The following is a 21,736-nucleotide window of genomic DNA, read 5'->3' as shown; positions in this document are numbered from 1 at the left end:
CCATGAGCCCTTTTCATCAGGAAAATCTCCCCACAGTGGGAACTGGATCAGCCCTCATGTGTGACGCTGGCAGCACTTAGGCCTGAAAGGCTGATTTGAACTTCAGGGCAATGCTCAAGGCAGATCTTTGCTGTGCACAATCCTCAGGCTCCAAGGAGGAGCAGGGGCACAGGATCCATCTCTGTGGGATCTCCCCCTTCCCTCACAACTGCAGCCCAGCAGCAGGAACATTGTCCTGCTCAGGCTTTGCTAAAGCCTCATCATCACAGCTGACAGATGTTGGACACCTGCTTTGGGCTGGGCTCCCTGCAAGCTGAGCTACCCCAGTGCTACCCAAGGAAAAGGGATAGAGATGGGAACAGGGTTCAAGACTGTGCAGTTGTGTCTGTGACCTCCCATTCCCTGGGATTTAGATGAACAAAAAGTCCATAGATTCCCCCCACCACCACCACCACATTCCCTATTTGACTCTGGCCTTGCCACTTCCTAAAGAGCAGTGAAAGCCTCGGCTCCGTGTGGAATCACTCCCAACCCAGGAAAATCCCCCAGCACCGACACCCCGGGACTGTTGGAAGGAGCGTTCTCAGCACTGCCCGGAGAGAGGCACATTCCCCACACTCCCCACGCTGCTGGTGGCTGCCAGGGCTCCACGTGTGTGGCACCCTCAGCACCCCACAGAGAAAACCCATCCTCCCACCCCTCAACTCTCCAAGCAGGAACTGGTGTGGCATGCAGCCAAAGGGGAAACTCCACAGTGCCATATTTCTTGGGTAAAACAGTTTTTGGCATCAATTCTCCTCTCACCAAGCCACCTCTGTGCCGTGCACATGTCTCATATCTGGGTTGTCAAAGTCATCCTTTCCAGGTTGTTTTTTTGTTTTTTTTTTTTTTTTGCTTTCCTGTTGCACAGATGCTCACAGTGCTCACAACAGGCACCAGAGCTTTAGGATTTTATCATCTGTCGGAGGAATAACAAATTATGTTTGGAAATCATTTCCCCCTGGCCTGTCACTATTTTCCTGAAAAAGGAAGGGCTGGCACTGAAGGGACCCGGGCATCAGCCAGGGCCTGGGGGTCTGGGCATGGCCAGGCACTGCCACCACTTCCTGCAGCAGGAGATGGGTGATGCATCCCTGAAGAAAACTGGGAAGCAGTGGGGAAACAAGGAGAATAAAGAACTGCCCTTGGAGGTTGTCCCACCATGGGAGCCTGCTCTGTTACCCTTTCTTTGGTTGTTTTCATGGAATCCCAGGATGGCTGGGGTTGGAAGAGACCTTAAATATCATCCAGTGTCATGGGCAGGGACACCTCCACTGTCCCAGGCTGCTCCAAGCCCCAGTGTCCAGCCTGGCCTTGGGCACTGTCAGGGATCCAGGGGCAGCCACAGCTGCTCTGGGCACCCTGTGCCAGGGCCTGCCCACCCTCCCAGGGAACAATTCCTGCCCAATCTCCCACCCAGCCCTGCCCTCTGGCAGTGGAAGCCATTCCCTGTGTCCTGTCCCTCCATCCCTTGTCCCCAGTCCCTCTCCAGCTCTCCTGGAACCCCTTCAGGCCCTGCCAGGGGCTCTGAGCTCTCCCTGGAGCCTTCTCCTCTCCAGGTGAGCACCCCCAGCTCTCCCAGCCTGACTCCAGAGCAGAGGGGCTCCAGCCTCTGGACTCCAAGACCTCCATGTCCTGCTTCTTTGGGAGACTCCAGAGTTTTCCATACTGAAAAGCAGGAAAGCCATGAAGATCAGGGCACAGGCACTGCCTGGATCTGTTCCCCAAAGCCTTCAGCAGCAGAGTGGTCTCCCAGCACAGGAATTGCTCCCTCTGTCCACAGGGAAGCAGAAGGAGCTGCAGGAAGAGGCGTCTGATCAAGCCAAAAATGGGATCATTCAGGAAGCTTTAGGACTTCTCTTCATCTGGCATCCACAAGAATCACCAAATTAATTAATTAGTTAAGGAATTACTGATGAGGAAAAGGCTGAGTTCCCATTTAAATGTCCATGGTATTGCCAGCACTGACAGTTTCCTGAACCTTGCACAGGGTCTTGGCTTCATCTGGAGCTTGGGGAATCCACTGCTGATTTTAAGAGGCTGAAGATTTTGGTCACCCTTGTCTGTGTCTCAAGAACTCTGCCTTTGGAGGGACATCCTGTCAGTCCTTCCATCTTGAGTCAGAAATGCTGGAAAAATTATTTATGTGTGTGATGCCCACAACTCTCCTCATTCCCTACTTCACAGAACCTCCTGAGCTGGGAGGGATCCACAGGATCACCCAGCCTAGCCCCTGTCCCTGCACAGACACCACCAACCCCACCCTGGGCATCCCTGGCAGCGCTGTCCAAAGGCTCCTGGAGCTGTGGCAGCCTCGGGGCTGTGCCCATTCCCTGGGGAGCCTGGGCAGTGCCAGCACCTCTGGGGGAAGAACCTTTCCCTGCTCTGCAGCCTGAGCCTGCCCTGGCCCAGCTCCAGCCGTGCCCTGGGTGCTGTCCCTGTCCCAGAGCAGAGCTGGAGCTGCCCCTCGGGAGGAGCTGCAGCCCCGGGGAGCTCTGCCCTCAGCTCCTCCTCTCCAGGATTCCTCCCAGCTTTGCTGCTCCTGCTGTGTCCCTGCAGCAGCTCCAGAGGAGGACGTGATGCTCCAAACACCTCCCTTGGATGCTGAGGGGTTGATGGAGCCTGGACTTTCTCTGTGGAATACCGACCCCAACCCCAACAAAGTACAGGATGAGCTTTTCAATCTTGAACCTGTGACAGGGACAGCGGCCAAAATTTAACAAACTGATTCTCCCCCGATATATGTTCACAGCTAATGCCAGAACCCTTTTCTGTGCTGCCTGGGCCAGGTGTGCAGCAGTGTCTTTGAATTTATCCTGACTGCTCCCACACATCTGGAAGGGATCCAGCACCATGGAGGATTCCCCTCTTGGCTTGGGCAAGCTTTGAACTTACACACTGTCTTTTTCTCTGCTACATCCCAGCAGAAAATTCCCCCCAGGACCCTCCACAAACATCCATGGAGCTTCTGTGCAGCCTGGAAATAAAAATTCACCCTGATTTCTTTCTTAACAGCAACTGTGCAACAGGAAACGTGGATGTTCACAGATCCGAGAGCTGGTGTCAGTGGCTGAGCAAGGATTTTTGAGAAGCTTTTGGTCTCATTTGCGTTATCAACTGTAGTAGCCAAGATAATGAAGAATGGAAAAAATTATATAATTCTGATTTCATTTTTCTTTATGGATTCTCTTTTGTTTAATTGGTCATTTTCAAAGATAAAGGCCAATATTTCCAAAGGCATTTTTAGTATAAATTTGCACCTTGGCACAGAATTCCCAGTGGGATCTGGTTCCCGGTACTTTTCAGCTCTGGTCATAACATGATTTATTCATTTTACTTGGGGTTTTGGGTTTGCATCCAGTGACTCTGTGTCCACTGTGATGGCAAAACAGATTCTTCTTCGGGTTGGTATCACAGAGAATTTTCAAATTGAAGATCCTTCTTTCCTATCATTTTTGATTTGAGGGAAGCAAGTCTGCCATCACCCCAATCATATTTCTGCCTTACAATACACAGGTTAAAACACCTGTAAGGCTGTCAGGTGCTTCCTTCAGCAGAAAGCTCCATCCTCTCATCCTAAAAGAAGCCAAACCCACTTGCAGAGAGCTGAATTTGGTACCACCAGCTCCAAACCCCAGCGTTTCCAGGTGCAGAAGATCCTTCCCTCACCATCTCCTCCCATTCCCACGGAAATAAAGCAAGTGGCAGTGTCCCCTTTGGCACAGGGGGTGGCACAGGGAGCAGGGACGGGCTATTGGCAACTGCTCAGGTCACCAATGAGCCCAGGGAGGGAGGTGCAGGGCAGAAGCCACGTCGGAGCACGCTGCAGTGAGGCTTTTCCAGCAGTGCAATCAGAACTTCATCAAAGAAAACAAAACAAAACCAAAACCGGATCAAATCAAAGAAACACGAGAGAAAATCAAAGCAGAGAATTTAAAGAATTGTTTAAATTCAATGAAACCAACCGTGTCCTATATGTGATGTTGTCATGGATGGATATTTGCAAGATTATTTACAAAGTTTTATATTTTTTTTGAGCAGCAGGTGCACAACATACAGACGGAGACATGGTTTTCGCATTGTATGTTGATTGGATGGCGTGATTCAGCAGGTAGATAAGGAAAATAAGGAACAAAAACAGGAAACAAAAGAGAAAATGAGTAATCAGGACAAGCAAAAAGGAAACTCTGAAAAATTTCACTGGAAAAAAACCATTGGGCTATCGGGGGAGGTGTTCTTTTATGGGAACTCCAGAAATAAAAAATGCTTTGAACCAAAACGGATTCGGAGAACCTTGAGGTAACACAGACAGTGCAGTTGTTATTTGCATTTCAGTTTGTAATGCAAATTTGGAGACAATTCACAAACACTTCTCAGGATGGTTTTTTATATTTCCAGGCATAGATATAGATGTCAGTTTGCCAAACACCCACTCAGCCTCCCAAGGCCAACTGTGTCCACAAGGACTCCTCTTCCTTAATCCCACCTCTTTTCCCTCAATTACTGAGGGTAAAAAAACTGACATTCATGCTTTTGCCAGAGGAAATAAAAAAATAGATATTCCACTACAATCACAAAGTAAATTACATGTGACATGACCAGGAAAATTAAAACAAAGCAATTAATCCACACATTTCTTTTCCTTTTGTCTTTACTTCTCAGAGGGTTAAAGGTACCAAACAAGGCTGGTGGAAGCCAAGTCTCTCAAGGTGAGGCCATCCAGGATTATTTACCTTTGGTGAACACTTCTAGCTGGAAAATACAGAGGAAAATGGTGCTCTGGCACTATTTGTGAGCCCGAGCTCAGTGTCACACCTAGAAAACATCTCCACGGGGCCCTGGAGGGTGGTGGGACAGGCACAGCTGCAGTTTGGCAGTCAGGGTCACCTTGTGGCTGTCACCTTGTGGCTGTCACCTGGAGCTCCCAGATGAGGAAACTCCATGGGAATGGCTGCCAGGAGGGTTGGAGGGACTAAAGGGGCTGCCCCAAACTGTGCCCAGCAGGGCAGGGGAGGCTGGAGCTGAGGAAGGCACATGGAGAAACTGCTGGGGACGCAGCTGGGGGAGTGTGATCCACGCCCTGCTCTCTTCTCTGGTTATTCCCTGCTCCCTGCGAGCTCCTGCACCCCGCTCGTGCCCTGAGGAAGGCGAGGTGGGGCTGGTTCAGCAGCAGCTGAGTGGATGCTCATCCCCAGCCTTTATTTCCTGCTCTGCCCTACCTGGAATTCCAAAGGGAAAGAGGTTGTGCAGAGGCCCCCCCTGGGCTGTGCTCTGTGAATGAGGCTCCTCACCTCCATCCCTGCACGTTCACATCTCTGCATCAGCTCTTTCAGCCCTTTTTTTCCTACATTTTTCTAAAATTGGTTCTATTTTGGAACTATTGGTTCAAAATTGGATCAAACTGGTTCTATTGGTTCCTTTTTCTACACCGGTTCTCAATACCAGAAGTATTTAAATGACATCAAATTGCAGTTTAACAAAATATCCCAAAGCTGGCCTCATGGGGCAGGAACAGAGGGCAGCATCCTTCTGCTGCTTTTCCATCCTCAGGACTGGAAGGGCAGAATCATAAAGTCATGGAATGGTTTGGGTTGGAAGGGACCTTAAAGCTCATCTCCTTCCACCCCCTGCCATGGGCAGGGACCTTCCACTGTCCCAGGTTGCTCCAAGCCCTGTCCAGCCTGGCCTTGAGGGCAGGAAGGTTTTAGTGGCCGTGGAGAGCCTGGTACGAGAGCACATCCACCACATTCCACTGGCTGAAGTGGGATGAATTCCATGAGGGGCATCCTGCCAGCTGCCATTACCAGTCCTGTTATCAATTCCTGTTACCAGTCCTGTTATCAATCCTGTTATCAATCCTGTTATCAATTCTGTTATCAATCCTGTTATCAATTCCTGTTACCAATCCTGTTATCAATCCTGTTACCAATCCTGTTACCAATCCTGTTATCAATTCCTGTTACCAATCCTGTTATCAATTCTGTTATCAATTCCTGTTACCAATCCTGTTATCAATCCTGTCATCAATTCTGTTATCAATCCTGTTACCAGTCCTGTTACCAATCCTGTTATCAATTCCTGTTATCAATCCTCATATCAGTGTGATCTTCAGGGCACTGCCAACACTCCGTGCCAGACCTAAGCAGGGATGTCCAGGCCTGTCCCCACACTGAGCTGCTCAGGGCACCGTGCACCATCCCTGTGATGCCTGTGCACTGTCCCTGTGTGGGGCTGCATGGATGTGTGTGCTGGTGGCTGTCCCATGGGGATGGAGTGCTGCTGGAGAGAGATCAGGCAGGAGCTGCACCAAACAAGTGTTGAAAACCAAGTTTAGAAGGAAAAGTGGCAGGGGATGACCCCTGGGCAGTCTCTGTCTGAAGGGCAAAGCAGGGAAGGAGACCTGGTGGCTATACAGACATCAGGGAATTGTTCAAGTTGGAAAAGATCTCCGAGATCATTGAGTCCAACCATTCCCCCAGCACTGCCAAGGCCACCCTTAAAGGCTGTCCCCAAGTGCCACATCCACACAGCTTTCAGATCCCTCCAGGGATGGGGACTGCACCTGTTCCAGTGCCTGCCCACCCCTTCCATGAAGCAATGAATCCTAATATCCACCCTAAACTTCCTCTGGAGCAACCTGAGGCTGTTTCCTCTTGCCTTGCTGCTTCTTACTTTGGAGAAGAGATCAACCCCCACATGGGTGCTGCAGAAGGGGAATATTTAGAGAGAGCAGAGACACAAACAAAGGACAAGAGCTCAAGGCTGGAGTGGTCCTGGGGACATCTGGCTTTTATATGAGACATGTTTGTGATCAGCTCCATGTTGGACACTGCCAGGAGAACCTGGTGACCTCCTTTAGAAAATCCTCTCTACGGACTGAATGCATCCAGTTCCTCATAAACCAAAAAACTGTGCCTTCCCCCCTGGGAGGAGAAGGGGAAGGCACATGGGGCCCTGGGAGCTTAGCCCTGTTGGGGTTTTAGGGGTAATTCCCACGACTCTGCAAAGGTTTTGATGCTGGAAATGTCTCTCAGCCCAATCTGATCCAATTCCCTGGCTGGGCCATCCTGTGGGAGCTGGAGGGAGAGGCAGTGTCCCATTAACTGTGGCTGCTCCCTGCCTGCAAAATTGCTCCAAAAGTGAGGATTTTAGCAGCATGTGGGCTTGGTGTTGAGAAGCAGAAATCTTCTTGAAGGAGAAGACACCAGTGTGGGAGCGACCAGAGGCTCCCGTGTGAGCTGTCAGTGCTGCTTCCTCCCAGTGGCCAAAGTGGGGCTGGAAAAGCTTCAGCCTGTTTGTAGCTGACTTGCAAATGTTTTCACAGATTTTCAAACCATGGCAAAAGTTTGGTTCTCTTGGCAACCAAACTTGTGTTCTCTTGTGTTCTCTTGGCAAGAAAACACATCCCATGGCAGAGGGAGTGGGGACAAGCACCATGTGCCTTCCCATAGCACTCAGAGAGGGTGAGCTGAGTAACTTTAGCCTGGCTGCACTGAAAACAAAATCCAAAGGCTACAACATTAGATTCACCAGCAGATAAATGAACATCATTTGTATGGGAAGGAAAACTTGGGGGGTTATGCGTTATTTTGTACCAAGGAGGTTAAATAAAAATGCATTTTGTTAGAAACAGTCACATGGTCTTCACCACCACCTGTAAAGGAACGTGGGGAGCACAGTTCTGAGCACACACAAAACACATCTATAGGCTGAGGAAAAAGGTTATGGTCAAGTTCAAATTCATCACACTCTGATACATCATCAGCTACAACATGCACTGGGAGAGGACAAATTATACATTGGGTAATATCAGACCGTCAGGGACTGAGACAGACATTGGCTGCCCTAATGGAAAAATCCTTCAGAATTCACTGACAAGTCTGTCCACTTTGTGAGATGTACAAGACTTGCTAACAGGGAGGCAGCAGCCCTTGTAGGGCTGGACAGAAATCCTATGGGAAAGCAGTTTGTTATTCACTGCCCCACAGAGCTTTTGTGACAGAACATTCCCCCAGTCCAGACTCTTCACCTCTTCCCTTCCCACTGTCCCTGTGTCCCTGTCACTTCCTTTCACCCTCACCCTGCCCTGTGACCCAGACTGGGCAGGTACCCCAAGGGCCAGACATATGCCCTGCAAAAAACCTCCCACATTAACACAGCAGAACCCCTTTGGTCTTTTCCCTCTCTAAATTCAGCAGGATTTTTCCATGAACAGGCAGAAAAGGCCTGGGGACAGAGCAGTTTGCTGCAGGAGAGAGGGAGCTGCTTCCTGGCAGAGTCACGAGCACTGTGGTTCTCATCAGAGCCTTCCCTCTTTGGGGCAGACAGCTGTGCTCAGCTCCATGGAAAAGCAGAGCTCATGGAACAGGGTCAGCCAAGGCCATCATGACTCCCAGAGGCAGCTCCAGGGAATAAGGCTGGTAGGGAGAAGGTTCAGTGTCTTGACAGGGCACAGCTTTGTTTATAAATGAAATAAATTGAGCAAACTGTACTTACCGCAATCTCTGTTACTAAAATATCAGTAATACTTCCCAACACTGTTACAAAATCAAAGACATTCCAGGCATCTCGGAAATAATTCTGCCAAACGAGAACACAAGGGGAATAGAGGGATCCAGGGGTTATTTTCTTTTTGCCAGCACAGGTCGGGGGGTTTTTTGTTTGCATGTTTTTAAATGCGCGTCACAAAACGCGAGCATTTCACAGAGAGAGGAGAGAGGTGGAAGAGAAGGAGGGAGGCACCTACCAGCACACCAAAGGCAATGATCTTCAGCACACATTCCATGGAAAACATGGATGTGAACACAATATTCAGGCATTTCAGCATTTCTTCGTATGCTTCTGGAGCATCATAGAACTAAAGCGGGATGGAAGAAAGGCTGTTACTGGGAGATCACTGACAGAGCAAAACCTTTCCCAGCTCATTCCTGCTCGTTTCAGTCAGGGTTCTGTGCTCACTTTCAGTGGGATTTGGGGTTACAACACAGTTATTCCTGTCTCCTGCTCCATTCTGTACTGAGGGGGCAGCTGGAATATCCCCAGGAGGGGAGACTGTTGCTGAGGGACATCCCCCTGTAAGCACAGCACAGACCAGGAGGGAGGAAGGGGGAAGGGCATTTTCAAACCCAGGGGACAAGTGCAGGACTGTTTCCTCCACTAAAAAGATGGGGAGGGACCCCTTGACTGTGCAGATGCTCTGAGACAGGCAAGGGATAGGAGGGCACATCATCAACCTGTGTCTCTTCCCCCACTCTGTATCACATCCCAGGAGCCTGATGCTGTTCCAAAATTAAGTAATTTCACAGAACCATAGAATGGCTTGGGTTGGAAGTACCTTAAAGATCATCCAGTGCCACCCCTGCCATGGCAGGGACACCCCCCACTGTCCCAGGCTGCTCCCAGCCCCAATGTCCAACCTGGCCTTGGGCACTGCCAGGGATCCAGGGGCAGCCACAGCTGCTCTGGGCACCCTGTGCCAGGGCCTGCCCACCCTCCCAGGGAACAATCCCTCCCCAGTATCCCATCTAAAGCTACTCTTTTTCATTTGAATTTCCATGGCCTGACCAGACTTTGAGCAGCCCCAAGACCCTGCTCTGCAGGAGAAAGCCCAGGCTGAGGTGCAGGTCAGGACCTGCAGATCCCAGCTCCATCCCAAAGGGGCTGAGCCCAACCACCACTGTTGAGGGAATCCCACTGGTGGGATCTCATCCCAGCTAATGCAGCTCCCCTGGGGCCAAAGGAATCCCAGCAGGCACATGGGGAGTGGTGGCTGCTCTGCTGAGCCCCCCAGCTCTCAGGGTGAGAGCCTCTCCAGACAACAGCCCAAAATTCCACGAGTCAGGCAGATCCCACTCACCTTCATCATGAGGACGATGGTGTTGAGAGCAATCATGACCATGATAAAATACTCAAAGGGAGGGGACACCACGAATTTCCACATCTTGTACTGGAAGGATTGCTTGTTCTGAGGCATGTAGCGGGTCAGGGGCTTGGCACTTATGGCAAAGTCTATGCAGGCCCTCTACAAAACAAAAAGGGGATGAAAAGATGCCAGAAAAAGGGCTGGAAGTCTTTATCCGTCAGGATGTGGTTGGGAGAGTGAGCAGAGCATTTAACACCAAGTGAGTACTGATTGTTTGTGTAAAATGCAGCACAGGATCCCCAAACCCAGAGCAATTTTCCTGGAATATTCACCCTATAACATTGCAATGCCCCTCGCAGTCCTACCATATTCCATTAGAGACCAGCCCCTCCTAGGTCCTGATCCCTTCCCAATTCCACAAACACTTCCAACTCCTCCTGATGGGTGATTGTAGGAACCAGAGGATTGGTACAGATGTTATTTGTGTTTTTTAAAAATATTGTGGAACTCGGGTGTGTCCCCACACACAGCAACACCCAAACAGCTCAGAATGTTTCATAAAATGAGAACTGAATTTGCCAATAAATTATCCACCAAAAGCACTGGGGGAACTCTCAGAGATCCCTTCACTGGCTATTTCTGTTCACTTTATTATGAATACAAAACTATGATAAAAATTTTATTCTACAAGAGGTTTTGATTCTGGAGCATTTTCTCATCTTGGATTTACATTAGAATTCCAAATCTGAAATCACTTTCTGCTCAGTTGGAAAATAACATGGGTAAAGCTCTCTAAATATTCTGCTTTATTTTGGACTTTTTGTTCATTTAGACAAACAAGGAACTAATTAAAAATCGCTTCAAAATTCATCTCTTTTCATCAAAAATCAGGTTCCAGTTTCAAAATATATGAAAAGAGATGGTTCTTCCCAAGAGAGGTCATTGAGGCTGTGGGACCCTGGAGGAAGGATGCTGCAGATGCTAAAAATCTGCATGGATTGAGAAGAAAACTGGATACACCCATAGAAGGAAGATACACAGATGCCAGTAACTAAAGAAAAACCAGCTCAGGAGGTCCCTGAGTGGAAAATAATGGTCATTTTGGGGACATTAAAGAAAAGCTCACAGCGTCTTTTCCTGGTCTTACACCCTTCTCAAGGCATCTCCGTTTGGCTGTTCCCAGGAGGACAAATCCCAGCGAGGCACAAAACCAGACTGGAGAGAGGAGTTTTCCTCTGGGCAGCCACAGCAGCTGAACCCCAGTTTGATTTCTGAGGTCTGGCCTCAAGGTTTGCTTCCTTCTACCACTCCACACTCGAGCAAACATAAAATCATGGGATGGTTTGGGCTGGAAAGGACCTTAAAGCCCATCCAGTGCCACCCCTGCCATGGCAGGGACAATTCCACCATCCCAGGCTGCTCCAAGCTCTCTCGAGCCTGGCCTTGGGCACTGCCAGGGATGGGGCAGCTTCTGTGGGCAGATCCATCCTCCCTTCGGTGTGGCCCAGGGGATGTGTGACAGTGGTTCCCAACAGGAAGCACTTGGGGGCTCTCCCTGCTTTTGTTTTTCTGCAGAAGCTGAAACAGCCACTCCTTTCTTTGGTCTCTACACCACACAACTTTCAATAACCACTGGTCTCCAGTCCCCCCAGCACAGGGGGAACGGGGAGGGGCCTTCCACCAGTACCCAGGAGCTCTGAGCCCCTGGAACACCAACTCTGGAGGCAGAAGAGGTGGGTACCTCGTTTTTCTCGAGGCTGCACTCTGACATCACTTTATCTCCTTGCTCCTGGAAGGTGATGATGATTAACGCCACAAAGATGTTGACAAAGAAAAAAGGGAAGACAACAAAATAGACCACGTAAAAGATGGACATTTCCATCCGGTAGCCAGGGCTGGGCCCCTGTTCCTCGTAGGTGGCATCCACTGAGTGCTTCAGCACACTGCAAGCAAATGCAAAGAGAGAGGAAAGGTCAACACAATCCCTGGGAAGCACCAAGGACCCCCTGAGAATCACTCCCTGGCCTTCACTCACGTGCAGGGTTTTCCACATATGCTCAGGAAAAGCTTGCTCCCACCCACGAGGCTGGGAAGAAGTTTTCCTTGAGGATATTTTTTTGGGAAACCATTTGTTCTCACCATTGTGCAGAATGGTGGAGATTTGCTGTGTCCAGATCCACTGATCCCCCCTGGCCAAGGGGGGAGGATCCAGCTGGATCTGGCTTCTCTTCTCTGGTCAACAGGGAAGGAATAAGAGCGGGAAAAGAGAGGTGTTGATGACATCCAAGTAGGGGAACACAGTGAGGGACTGGAAAAGGGAGGCTGATGCTGTTTCAGTCTTTATTTTATAAAAGAGTTGAACGTGGAGGCTGAGAAGCCCTGGCCACACACTGCACTCCACATATGCCAAAATAAAGTCATGTGCTGAACAGGAAATGTCATTTGGGGCCTGTCACGCCCAGCAGACTTTCAACAGAGCTCCCAACACTTTTCCCCCTTCATTTTCTACCATTTCCATTATCAATTTTACCCCTGAAAAAGGTGTGCAAATCCAAAAACCTGAAGCAAGAGCTGAAAACTTTCTGAGCACCCCTGTGCCAGCTCAGAAGGGCACCAAGGAAAACGCAGAGCTCTGCCTGCAGGTTCACCCAAGAATCACACCAAACTTAGCAGATGGAAGATTTTTCTCATTTCCCAGGTCACCTGCTGTCCCTCAGAGCTCTGGGGACCTGCTTTACCTGCACTATCAGCCCCTGCCAGTGCCGGGTACTCACGTTGGCCACCCTTCCCCTGTGGACACGGTGAAGAGCGTGAGCAGAGCCCAGAGCACGTTGTCATAGTGGAACTCGTACTTTTTCCATTCCCTGGGCTGTGCCTCCACCTCATTTTTTTCATAATCGAGGTACTGACCCCTAGGAAAAAGAGATTCAGAGCCAATGAGAGAATTAAAGCAGATCAGGCATTTCTTAGGAGTCGGGAGTATTGGAAAGCCCCAGCAGCACAGTCTGGACTGTGCTGTGGGTTAAAGACAAAGAGAATCCCTCAAAGTCCATGACAGAAGTAACTCCAGTTTTTGAGCCAGTTTTAGCCATGGGAACTGGACCTGAGGTCTGAAAATGAAAGAAATTTTAATCAGGGCATTCATTAATTCGTTAGGCAAAGCCAGCCATTAACACCATGCCTGCCCCTCAATTGTCTGATCCCACAGAAAACTTCTGCTTGATGGGGAAACATCTCTGGCTCCTACTCCAGGACTGCATCTAATTCCTAAATGTATTCCACTTTGAGGGGCCTGGCACACACAGAACCCTCTCCAACCTACCCTATTCCATAATTTCACATTCCTTTCCATAATTTATCTGCATTTTTCCAAGGAAGAACTGCAGTGACAGCCCCTAGGATCCCACCAGGGACGTGCCCTGCAGGTGCCAGGCAGCAGGAGAGGGATGGGCAGAGCAGGACAGTGCTGAGGAGGTGCTTTGGGTGCCAAGAAAAAAGCTAATGAGATGCACATTGTGGAGTAACACACCTTGCCAGCCTGCTGGGAAGGACAAAGCATGACAGGGCTTTTAAGATATTCACATCCTGTCGTTCTCCTCGCTAATTAGTAGCTCTTTAACGTCCCACGCTTCTGATTATTTATTCAGTGTGTTTTTCTAATTCATAGGAGCTCTAAGAATCGAGGCAACAGGTGGAAAGAGCAGTCACACTATCAGAATCCCTTCTCAAAAATGGCACTCAGCTTTCCCAGGAAAGAACCTGCCTGCCCTGCATCCTGAAGATCAGAGCCAGGAATGACACAGCTCTTAAAGAACGGAAAATTCACCTCCGGGGTACCTGTGCTGAATTCTTGCTCTTATTTACAGGAGATCAGCAAATCCCTGCCTTTGGGCAAGCCTGGGGAGCTGGAGGAAGCTGCTCCCTGCCACATTCCCTGCTCCCAGCTGTACCTGCAGTCCTTCTCCAGCTCCTTGGACTCGTCTGTGCAGTAGAAGAAGCGACCCTTGAAGAGCTGCACGGCGATGACGGCGAAGATGAACATGAAGAGCATGTAAACGATGAGGATGTTGAGGACGTTCTTCAGGGAGTTCACCACGCAGTCAAAGACGGCCTGAGGTGCAGGGGGACAAGGTCAAAGGTGGGAAGAAAGGAAAAGTTCATCCAAAATCTTGGCATGCACAATTTAACTGCACTGTGGGAATCACAGAAGGGTTTGGGTAGGAAGGGACCTCATTCCCACCTCCCACTGTCCCAGGCTGCTCCCAGTCCCAGTGTCCAGCCTGGCCTTGGGCACTGCCAGGGATCCAGGGGCAGCCACAGCTGCTCTGGGCACCCTGTGCCAGGGCCTGCCCACCCTCACAGGGAACAATTCCTGCCCAACATCCCACCTAAATCTCTCTCATCTGGGACTCATTACCCATCCCACAACCCATGGATGCTTCAGTGGATTTTCGCTTCCCAAACACTTCCCAAAGCTGAGAGAAATAACTCCAGCTTCCTTCATCTCCTGCTTTATCCACAGCTTTGGTTGTGCCACTGAATTTCCTGATGCCTCTCATAACATTTATAAAGACAATCACAGCTTGTCAAGACAATATTAGTCCTGAGCAAACATTTCATTAGACAATGAAAATTGCACTTGTTTTGATTTTACTTCCAGTGGCTTGGTAAAAACTGTTGGAATAATAAGGAAAAAACCAGCAGAAACAAAACAACCAAATGCTTTGAATAAAATTTTCTAAAGAGCTGTCAAAATGAGGTGTGACTAATGTAGTCAGCATGTGCACTCCTGAACTCCCTGCAAAGAACTCCTCAAATCCATTTCCTACGTGGGTATGAGGCCCTGATTCATTACAAGTAATTTGCAGTTTCATTTTAGTCAGAAGTTTGTCATAATACCAGAAATTGAGCAGTCCCTGCCCAAGCACAAGGTTTGTACAATGCTGCTCCTGTTCCTCTGAATGGAAGTGAATCATTCATAGAATTACACTCCTGATGCAACCCAGGAATCCTGATGGAAATCCCTTTGATCAGTCCAGAAATCCTGATGGAAATCTCTCTGATCAGCCCAGGAATCCTGATGGAAATCCCTCTGATCAGCCCAGGAATCCTGATAGAAATCCCTCTGATCAGCCCAGGAATCCTGATGGAAATCCCTTTGATCAGTCCAGAAATCCTGATGGAAATCTCTCTGATCAGCCCAGGAATCCTGATGGAAATCTCTCTGATCAGCCCAGGAATCCTAAAGGAAATCCCTCTGATCAGCCCAGGAATCCTAAAGGAAATCTCTCTGCTCAACCCAGGAATCCTACATGCAATTTCTACATGGCTCAATATAATTGTTCCTTTTCAAATAAATTTAGTGTGCATAAAACTAGAATTATTTAAGCATGGATGGTGGGCTCAGACAAAAGCAAATCTACAGAACAGCTGAGCCTTATTTTGATGTGAAAACAGCCACATTGCCAAACACATTTTCACCCTTCCAAAACATTCCAAGTTTTTTCTCCAGCTCTCACAGAAAACAGCCCACAAAAGGTATTGAAGAGTCCCTAAACCTCACAAATTTCTGAATTTTGTTAACTCCTTCCATTTTCTCTTTGCAGAGCCTGGCTGTACCTCAGATTGTTGGTGTTGGATGAATAATCACAGGCCATAAAAATTATTTTATTTTTTAGATCAGTGTTCTAGGGATAAACCCCTGAACTATGGATTCTTTAAGAAAGATTAATAAATTAAAGCTTCTCCCATAGCAATGACAAATCTCTTTGGACAGCCTGTGGAAAACCTTGCAATATTCATGTTAAAATCTCTAGGGAAAGCCAGACCCTCCCAACCCCATTTTCTTCTTTATCACATCAAAGAGCATCCCACTTATGAACAGTAATTTATTTGCTTTTTTTTCCTATTTGTAGAGGTTTTATTTTCATGTGGATTCACAGGAATCCCTAGCATTGCCCACGATATTTGCAAAAGCACCCAAATCTTTGACATTTGCTCAACATCTGCCCAGCTGTTTGTGCTCCTCTGGCAAAGAGATTCATTGCAATGAAATAAAAGCAACAGAAACAAGCTGGATTAAGTGGAGTCCACCAGCTTCCACTCAGATCAGCCAGAAACCTCCAGAGAAGGAATGTCTTGGGTTATGTAACCCAAAATATGTGTATTCTATTTCATCTGTTGAAAGCAGTTGTGGTGTGTTTTCTTTTTTCTTTATCTCTTGTAACTCCAGGGGAGGAGGGTGGATGCCTTCTGATCACAGCCCAGCTGTTAAACCAGGTGGGGCAGGGTTTGTGATCTCTGTCACCACTGTCCACCCTGGGGATATCTTCTGTTCATGGGCCATTGAGGCTCACAGGGACTGACACATTCCATCATCCATTGGGAGATGGAACACCCAGGGGGAGGAGCCAACCATTCCTACCCAGATAAAAACTGAGATGCTGGAACACCAACATGTGTGGCCTGTTTGCCACGGGATTCCCAGAGGAAGATCGGACCCATCTCACCACCAGGATCATCTCTACTCCAACAGAACCACGTCTGTCACTGCAGGAGGATTTATTTGCACTGCTTCCAACACCCTGACAACAGGGTGTCAGGTCGTATCTGTGACTCTGTCAGGGTTTTCTAGGATTTTGTTTGTTTGCTTGTTTGTTTTTCTGCATTACTGCATTTGTATTTTTAATATTCCTAGTAAAGAACCGTTATTCCTATTCCCATATTTTAGCCTGAAAGCCCCTAATTTCAAAATTACAATAATTTGGAGGGAGGGTGTTTAAATTCTCCATTCCAAGGGGAGCTTCAACTTCCCTGACAGACACCTGTCTTTCTAAACCAAGACAAGGAAAAATTTGGGTTATTTTCTAACCTTTAGTTTTGGCAGGCGTTTTATGGTCTTCAGAGGCCTGAGCACGCGCAGGACTCGCAGGGACTTGATGGTGTTGATGTCCTTGCCTTTGGTTCCTCTGCAAGGGAGAAAAAGGCACAAGAACAACAGAGGGAATTATTTGCTCCCCAGGTCACTCACTGGGATATTTGTGGGTATCCAGGGTGGCTTTGGTGGTGGAATTGGTTGGGTTTGGGGATGCTTTGACAGCTTTTGTGTCCATCCTCACCAGGGCTGCAGGCAGGATGACCCAGCCTCACCTGGGATGTCTCCAGCAGCTCAGAGGAGAAGGCTGGGGGAGGACAGGGTCCTGGCAGGGCTCAGCCACAGGTGCTGGTCAGGCTTTGTCACCTCCCAGCCACTCACCAGGACCTGGAGCCCTTCCTGCACTGACTCCGACGCTCCCAGCCAGGGCAGCAGCACCGGCACAGGAGGCTCAGCTCCTCCATCCCATTCCCAGCAGGAGAAGGGACAAAGCCACACCTGGCTCTTCCCTCCCAGCTGCATGAGGCAGGGAGTGTCTCTGGATGAGGCAGGGAGTGTCTCTGGATGAGGCAGGGAGTGTCTCTGGATGAGGCAGGGAGTGTCTCTGGATGAGGCAGGGGTGTTTCTCCGTGCACTTCTCTGGCAGGAACATTGTACCAAGAGGGTTTGGGAGCCTTCCTGGTGAGGGACAGAGCTCTCCTGGGGGTCAGAGCTTACTCCCTCATCCCTGAGTCTCCCATGGAGGACATGCCACCAATCCCATGCAGGAACATGTAATATGGCAATATATTACATGCCTGGAACAGTGCTGGGGCAACTCCCCACTCAGGCATGCAGGAGCTGTCAGTCACATTTGGGGTTTAGGTTTTGTTAAAACCAAGTGCAAGGCTCAAGAACATTCCTCTTGTTAATATCAAGAGGGGTTTTAGGGGAAGGACAGAGTTCCTTTCCTCGTGCACTTCCAAAACAAAGAAACAAAAGAAGACAACAGGTACATCTTCTTCCAACCCCACAGCAGAACAACGACATTCCCTTCATTTCTCATGGAGTGGAAAATGGGATGGAAATCTGGAACAGAGTTTTATTCATGGCTGGAGGTTCGGTCTGGGACTGTGCTGGGGGAACACAGGTGGGAATGGAGAACGTGTGGGACAGATGCTGACACACCTACTCTGTGCTCTCCAGGCTGCTGAACATTCCTCTTCTCCAAGAGGGAAGCAATGGAAGTACGAGAGACCCGAGAGACCCACGGAGGTTTGTGAAGGACTGCAAAGCTTCTCCCACCCTGCCCTACATCCTGTGCTGAGGGAGGAGCACCCAGAGGGGAGGAAACCACCCAGTTTTGTGGCTGGCTGAGCCTGCTCAGCCCTGGAAAGGGTCTTCTTGGAAATCATCCACTTCCAAAGGACAAAGAACTCTCTCCTAACCCCGTACTACTCAATAGTAACGCTGGACCAGAATCTCCAACCCAAACCCACACTCCTGCCTCAGCTCCAGTCCCCTTCTCCCGTTACCAGGCATTGCCCTTGTCTGGAAATGCAGTAAGAGGGAGACACAGTGTTGAAACCCTGGAATTTTTGGAGGGCTGTGGGTTGTATCCCAGGGATGTATGATTTGAGGAGGAATTTCCTTTCCACAAGATTTAGCAGAAGTGGAGGAGAGGGGGAACAGGATGGACAGGTCCCTGTTTTCTCCCTGTCTCATCCTTCAGGGCTGTTTTAGGGCCATTTTAATCCACCCCAGCTGCACCCTGACCATTGACTTGGCTCTAAACCCAGGCACTGGATTTACTCCCAGAGCTACAGGAATGATTTAAAGCCACAAAATAAATATTCAATATTTTAAAAAATAGTATTTGATCCTCATTAGAGACATTCAATCTGCTCTAGCTGAAGCAGGCACCGCCAGCAGAGCTTTTACTGCCCTTCTTGTCAGGTTTTGGCAGAGCTGAAGGTGTGGCCTAAGCTTGGCTTTGCAGATTTGCTTTCAGCTCACCATCCCTACCATAGAATCACAGAGTCATTAGGTTGGAAGAGCTCTCCAGGATCATCAAGTCCAACCCAACCCTAACCTCAACTAAACCATGGCACCAAGTGCTACATCCAGTCTTTTCTTAAACATATGCAGAGATGGTGAATCCACCACCTCCCCAGGCAGACCATTCCTGTACTTTATTACCCTTTCTGTAAAAAAGTTTTTTCTAATATCCAGCCTGTATTTCCTTTGGCACAGCTTGAGGCTGTGTCCTCTTGTTCTGTCAGTGCTGCCTGGAGAAAGAGACCAACCCCACCTGACACAGCCGCCTCTCAGGGAGTTGTAGAGAGTGATAAGGTCACCTCTGAGTCTTCTCTTCTCCAGGGTAAACACCCCCAGCTCCCCATGGTCACCTCGGTGCCACCAGAGCCACCAGCTGACCTGCAGCTCCCCAGTGTGACTCTCAGCAGTGCCCTGGCTGCAGAACAGTTTGTTCAGCCTCTCCAGGAGGATGGGAATGGCAGGAGGGAAGCAAAAAGGGAAATGGGTCACGGACAAGGAGATGCCACAGCAGATCCCACCTGTCCCCAGGGCTGGTGGCCACCCCATCCCCTGGGCTGCCCCCTCTGCTCCCTGCACCTCTCCCCTCTGCACTGCCCTGTGTTTCCCACCTGAGGAAAGCCAGGGAAGTGTGGGAGCTGAGGAGGCCGGGGGAGGAAGGAGTGAAGGGGAGATCTTCAGGGCCATGTGGTTGGGGCAGGATAGGGAAGGGGGGTGGGACACGGGGACACCGAGCCCAGAGCTCTGCTCCCTTCCCCAGCAGCCACGGCCACGCTTCTGCTGTGCACATCAGCACCCCCAGCCCAGCCAGGCTCAGCTCTGCTCTCCTGGGCCCACCCAGAGCCCCAGAACATTCCCACATGGTGCTTTCCCCACTCCTAATCCCAGGAGACCTGAACTACCACGCTGCTCTTGTGCCAATTAACAGCTGCACTAACGAGGCCTCGTGCCAACGAGGACAGACATTTCCCTGCTCTGCTCTGCCAGGGCAGGCTCCACGCCTGGAGCAAGAATTTCTGTGATTGAATACTTCCAGGAAGGTTAAAGAGATGTGGGGCAGAGCAAATCCTCACTCCTGCTTTTCCCTGGAATGGGAGAGGCACAGATGAGTGAGCTCAGAGGTGGAGGGCAGACAGCTCCAGTCACACGGAATTCCTTCTGCCTCAGCAGAGGACACTAAGAAGGGCTGACGGATTTTTTTTCCATTCAGGTACTTAAGCAAATAAAGGGCGTGAGCCAATTAAATCTTAATGGGATTTATGCTCTGAGCCATATAGAGAATCCTGAGGAAAAAAAAAGTCCCATTTCTTGTCACAGTAAGGTCCCTGCTATAGGAAAAGCTTTTCCTGGTGCTCTGACCTAGAGTGATGCGAATTGCATTTTAATTAAAAGGATCCTCTGCAACTCTTCTGTCAAATAAAACCCTAAGGGTTGGGTTTGGGTGTTGTTAAAACCCCAATATTGGGGTTTTTTTACTGCTTTCATACAAAGCCAGATGTCCCAGAAAATAAAAGGTCCAGATGGAACTGGGATTCAGTCAAAAGGTGTATCCAAGCACACATCTGACCTGAATATTCCTCACAACAAAAACAAATTGCCATGGAAGGACAAGGTTTTAATTGACTGCAGAATAACAACAGCAACCTTCAGGAGAGCTGAATCCTGAATAAGAGCTAAAGAGGAGCACAGGATAAAGGCAGACAGCAAAAAGAAACTAAAGAAAAAAAAAAAAGAGAATATCACCAAAAAAATTGCATTAGATCAATTTTGGGTGTATTAGGCCAGTGTGTTTTGTTGTTGTTTTCTGTGTCAGTTTGCTGCCTGTTTATTTAAAACATTAAGAACATTTTGAAAGAGCTTTGAAGAGCCTTTTCTCCCTTTAATAAATAAAAGAGCCTTTAAAAATTTAGTGGTTCTTTCAAATGGAATCTGCTTGTTCCTGTTGCTGCTGCCAGCAGCTCTGATTTCAGGTGACATGGACCTCTCAGAGTCAGGGCATCAAAAATTCAGGGTGAAGTGGAGCCTCTGCCTCCTGTGATTGCCTGGAATCCTCCTGCCAGAGTGAATTCCTCCCTGGAAGAGTAAATGAGGTCACCCCATCCTGCCCAAGCACAAAGCCACCCTCTTGCTGCCCTAAATCCTCTGCTTTCCTAGAGAGAAGAAAGAACCAAGTGCCAAATTTCCTGGACCACATCAAAGGCTTTTCTTGGCATCCTTCTCCTGGCTGTGGAGGATCCTCCTGGAGCTCCTGGAATGTGGGGACAGCTCTGTCTCCCACCCTGCCCCTGCACAGACAGCAAACCTGCCACTTGCACAGGGTTAAATACAATTTTTGGAACCTCCTTCTTCACAAATCACCCCTGCCAAAAGCTCCCTGAGCTCTGTTTTCATGGCAGACTTTCCCCAATATCAGAGCCTGGGTCCCAGCTGGGTCACATTGCCCACACTGCACTCAGTTAGTCCTGGAGCTTCCAGCTTGGCTGTTTAGAGGTGAAATCCTCTAAGAGAGACTCAAACTGCTTCTTTAAACCTGCTTATTAAGATTTTCATGAATTGTGCCTCACCCCTCAGTGCCCACTGAGTCAGCCCCTCAGATCTTTTTGGTACAGATATATCTCCATGTGGTTTTTTGACTCCCTGCCTTGGATTTCTAGTCTGTTCCTATCTCTGCTGAAGAAAAATCAGGATGAATGAGGAAAAATAATACATTTCACTGGATAATGAGCAGTAAAGGGACAGAGGAGTCGATGTGATGGGTGGAACATGGCTGGGTTGTCTCCACAGTGGCAAAGTGTGTGGACACAGGTTGGACAGGCAAAACAGAGCAGCAAGAGACAGGAAGAACATATTACCCCATGAAACTCCTAGAGAGAGATTCCAGCGAGGAGAAGACAAAGAAAGAGCAGAGTCAATGACAAACAGAAACA

The 21,736-nt window shown here is 49.0% G+C and overlaps 1 protein-coding gene across 2 annotated transcripts in view; it reads right to left on the bottom strand.

Moving 5' to 3' along the window:
• Positions 1–21,736, bottom strand: part of CACNA1B (calcium voltage-gated channel subunit alpha1 B) — a 296,467-nt gene that overhangs the window by 42,708 nt on the left and 232,023 nt on the right. For both annotated transcript variants that reach the window (XM_063409328.1, XM_063409330.1), the window contains 8 exons: positions 16,773–16,869; positions 13,852–14,012; positions 12,676–12,813; positions 11,643–11,844; positions 9,896–10,060; positions 8,786–8,896; positions 8,536–8,619; positions 4,005–4,010 (listed from right to left, as the gene is read on the bottom strand). In XM_063409328.1, coding sequence (XP_063265398.1) covers positions 4,005–4,010; positions 8,536–8,619; positions 8,786–8,896; positions 9,896–10,060; positions 11,643–11,844; positions 12,676–12,813; positions 13,852–14,012; positions 16,773–16,869 — 964 coding nt within the window. The remainder of the gene's footprint in view (positions 1–4,004; positions 4,011–8,535; positions 8,620–8,785; positions 8,897–9,895; positions 10,061–11,642; positions 11,845–12,675; positions 12,814–13,851; positions 14,013–16,772; positions 16,870–21,736) is intronic.

This window comes from Prinia subflava, chromosome 12, assembly GCF_021018805.1.
Source record: "Prinia subflava isolate CZ2003 ecotype Zambia chromosome 12, Cam_Psub_1.2, whole genome shotgun sequence".
NCBI classification, from domain to species: Eukaryota; Metazoa; Chordata; class Aves; order Passeriformes; family Cisticolidae; genus Prinia; species Prinia subflava.
Note: the sequence above shows the minus strand (reverse complement) of the source record. Positions and strands in the feature narration are given on the sequence as shown.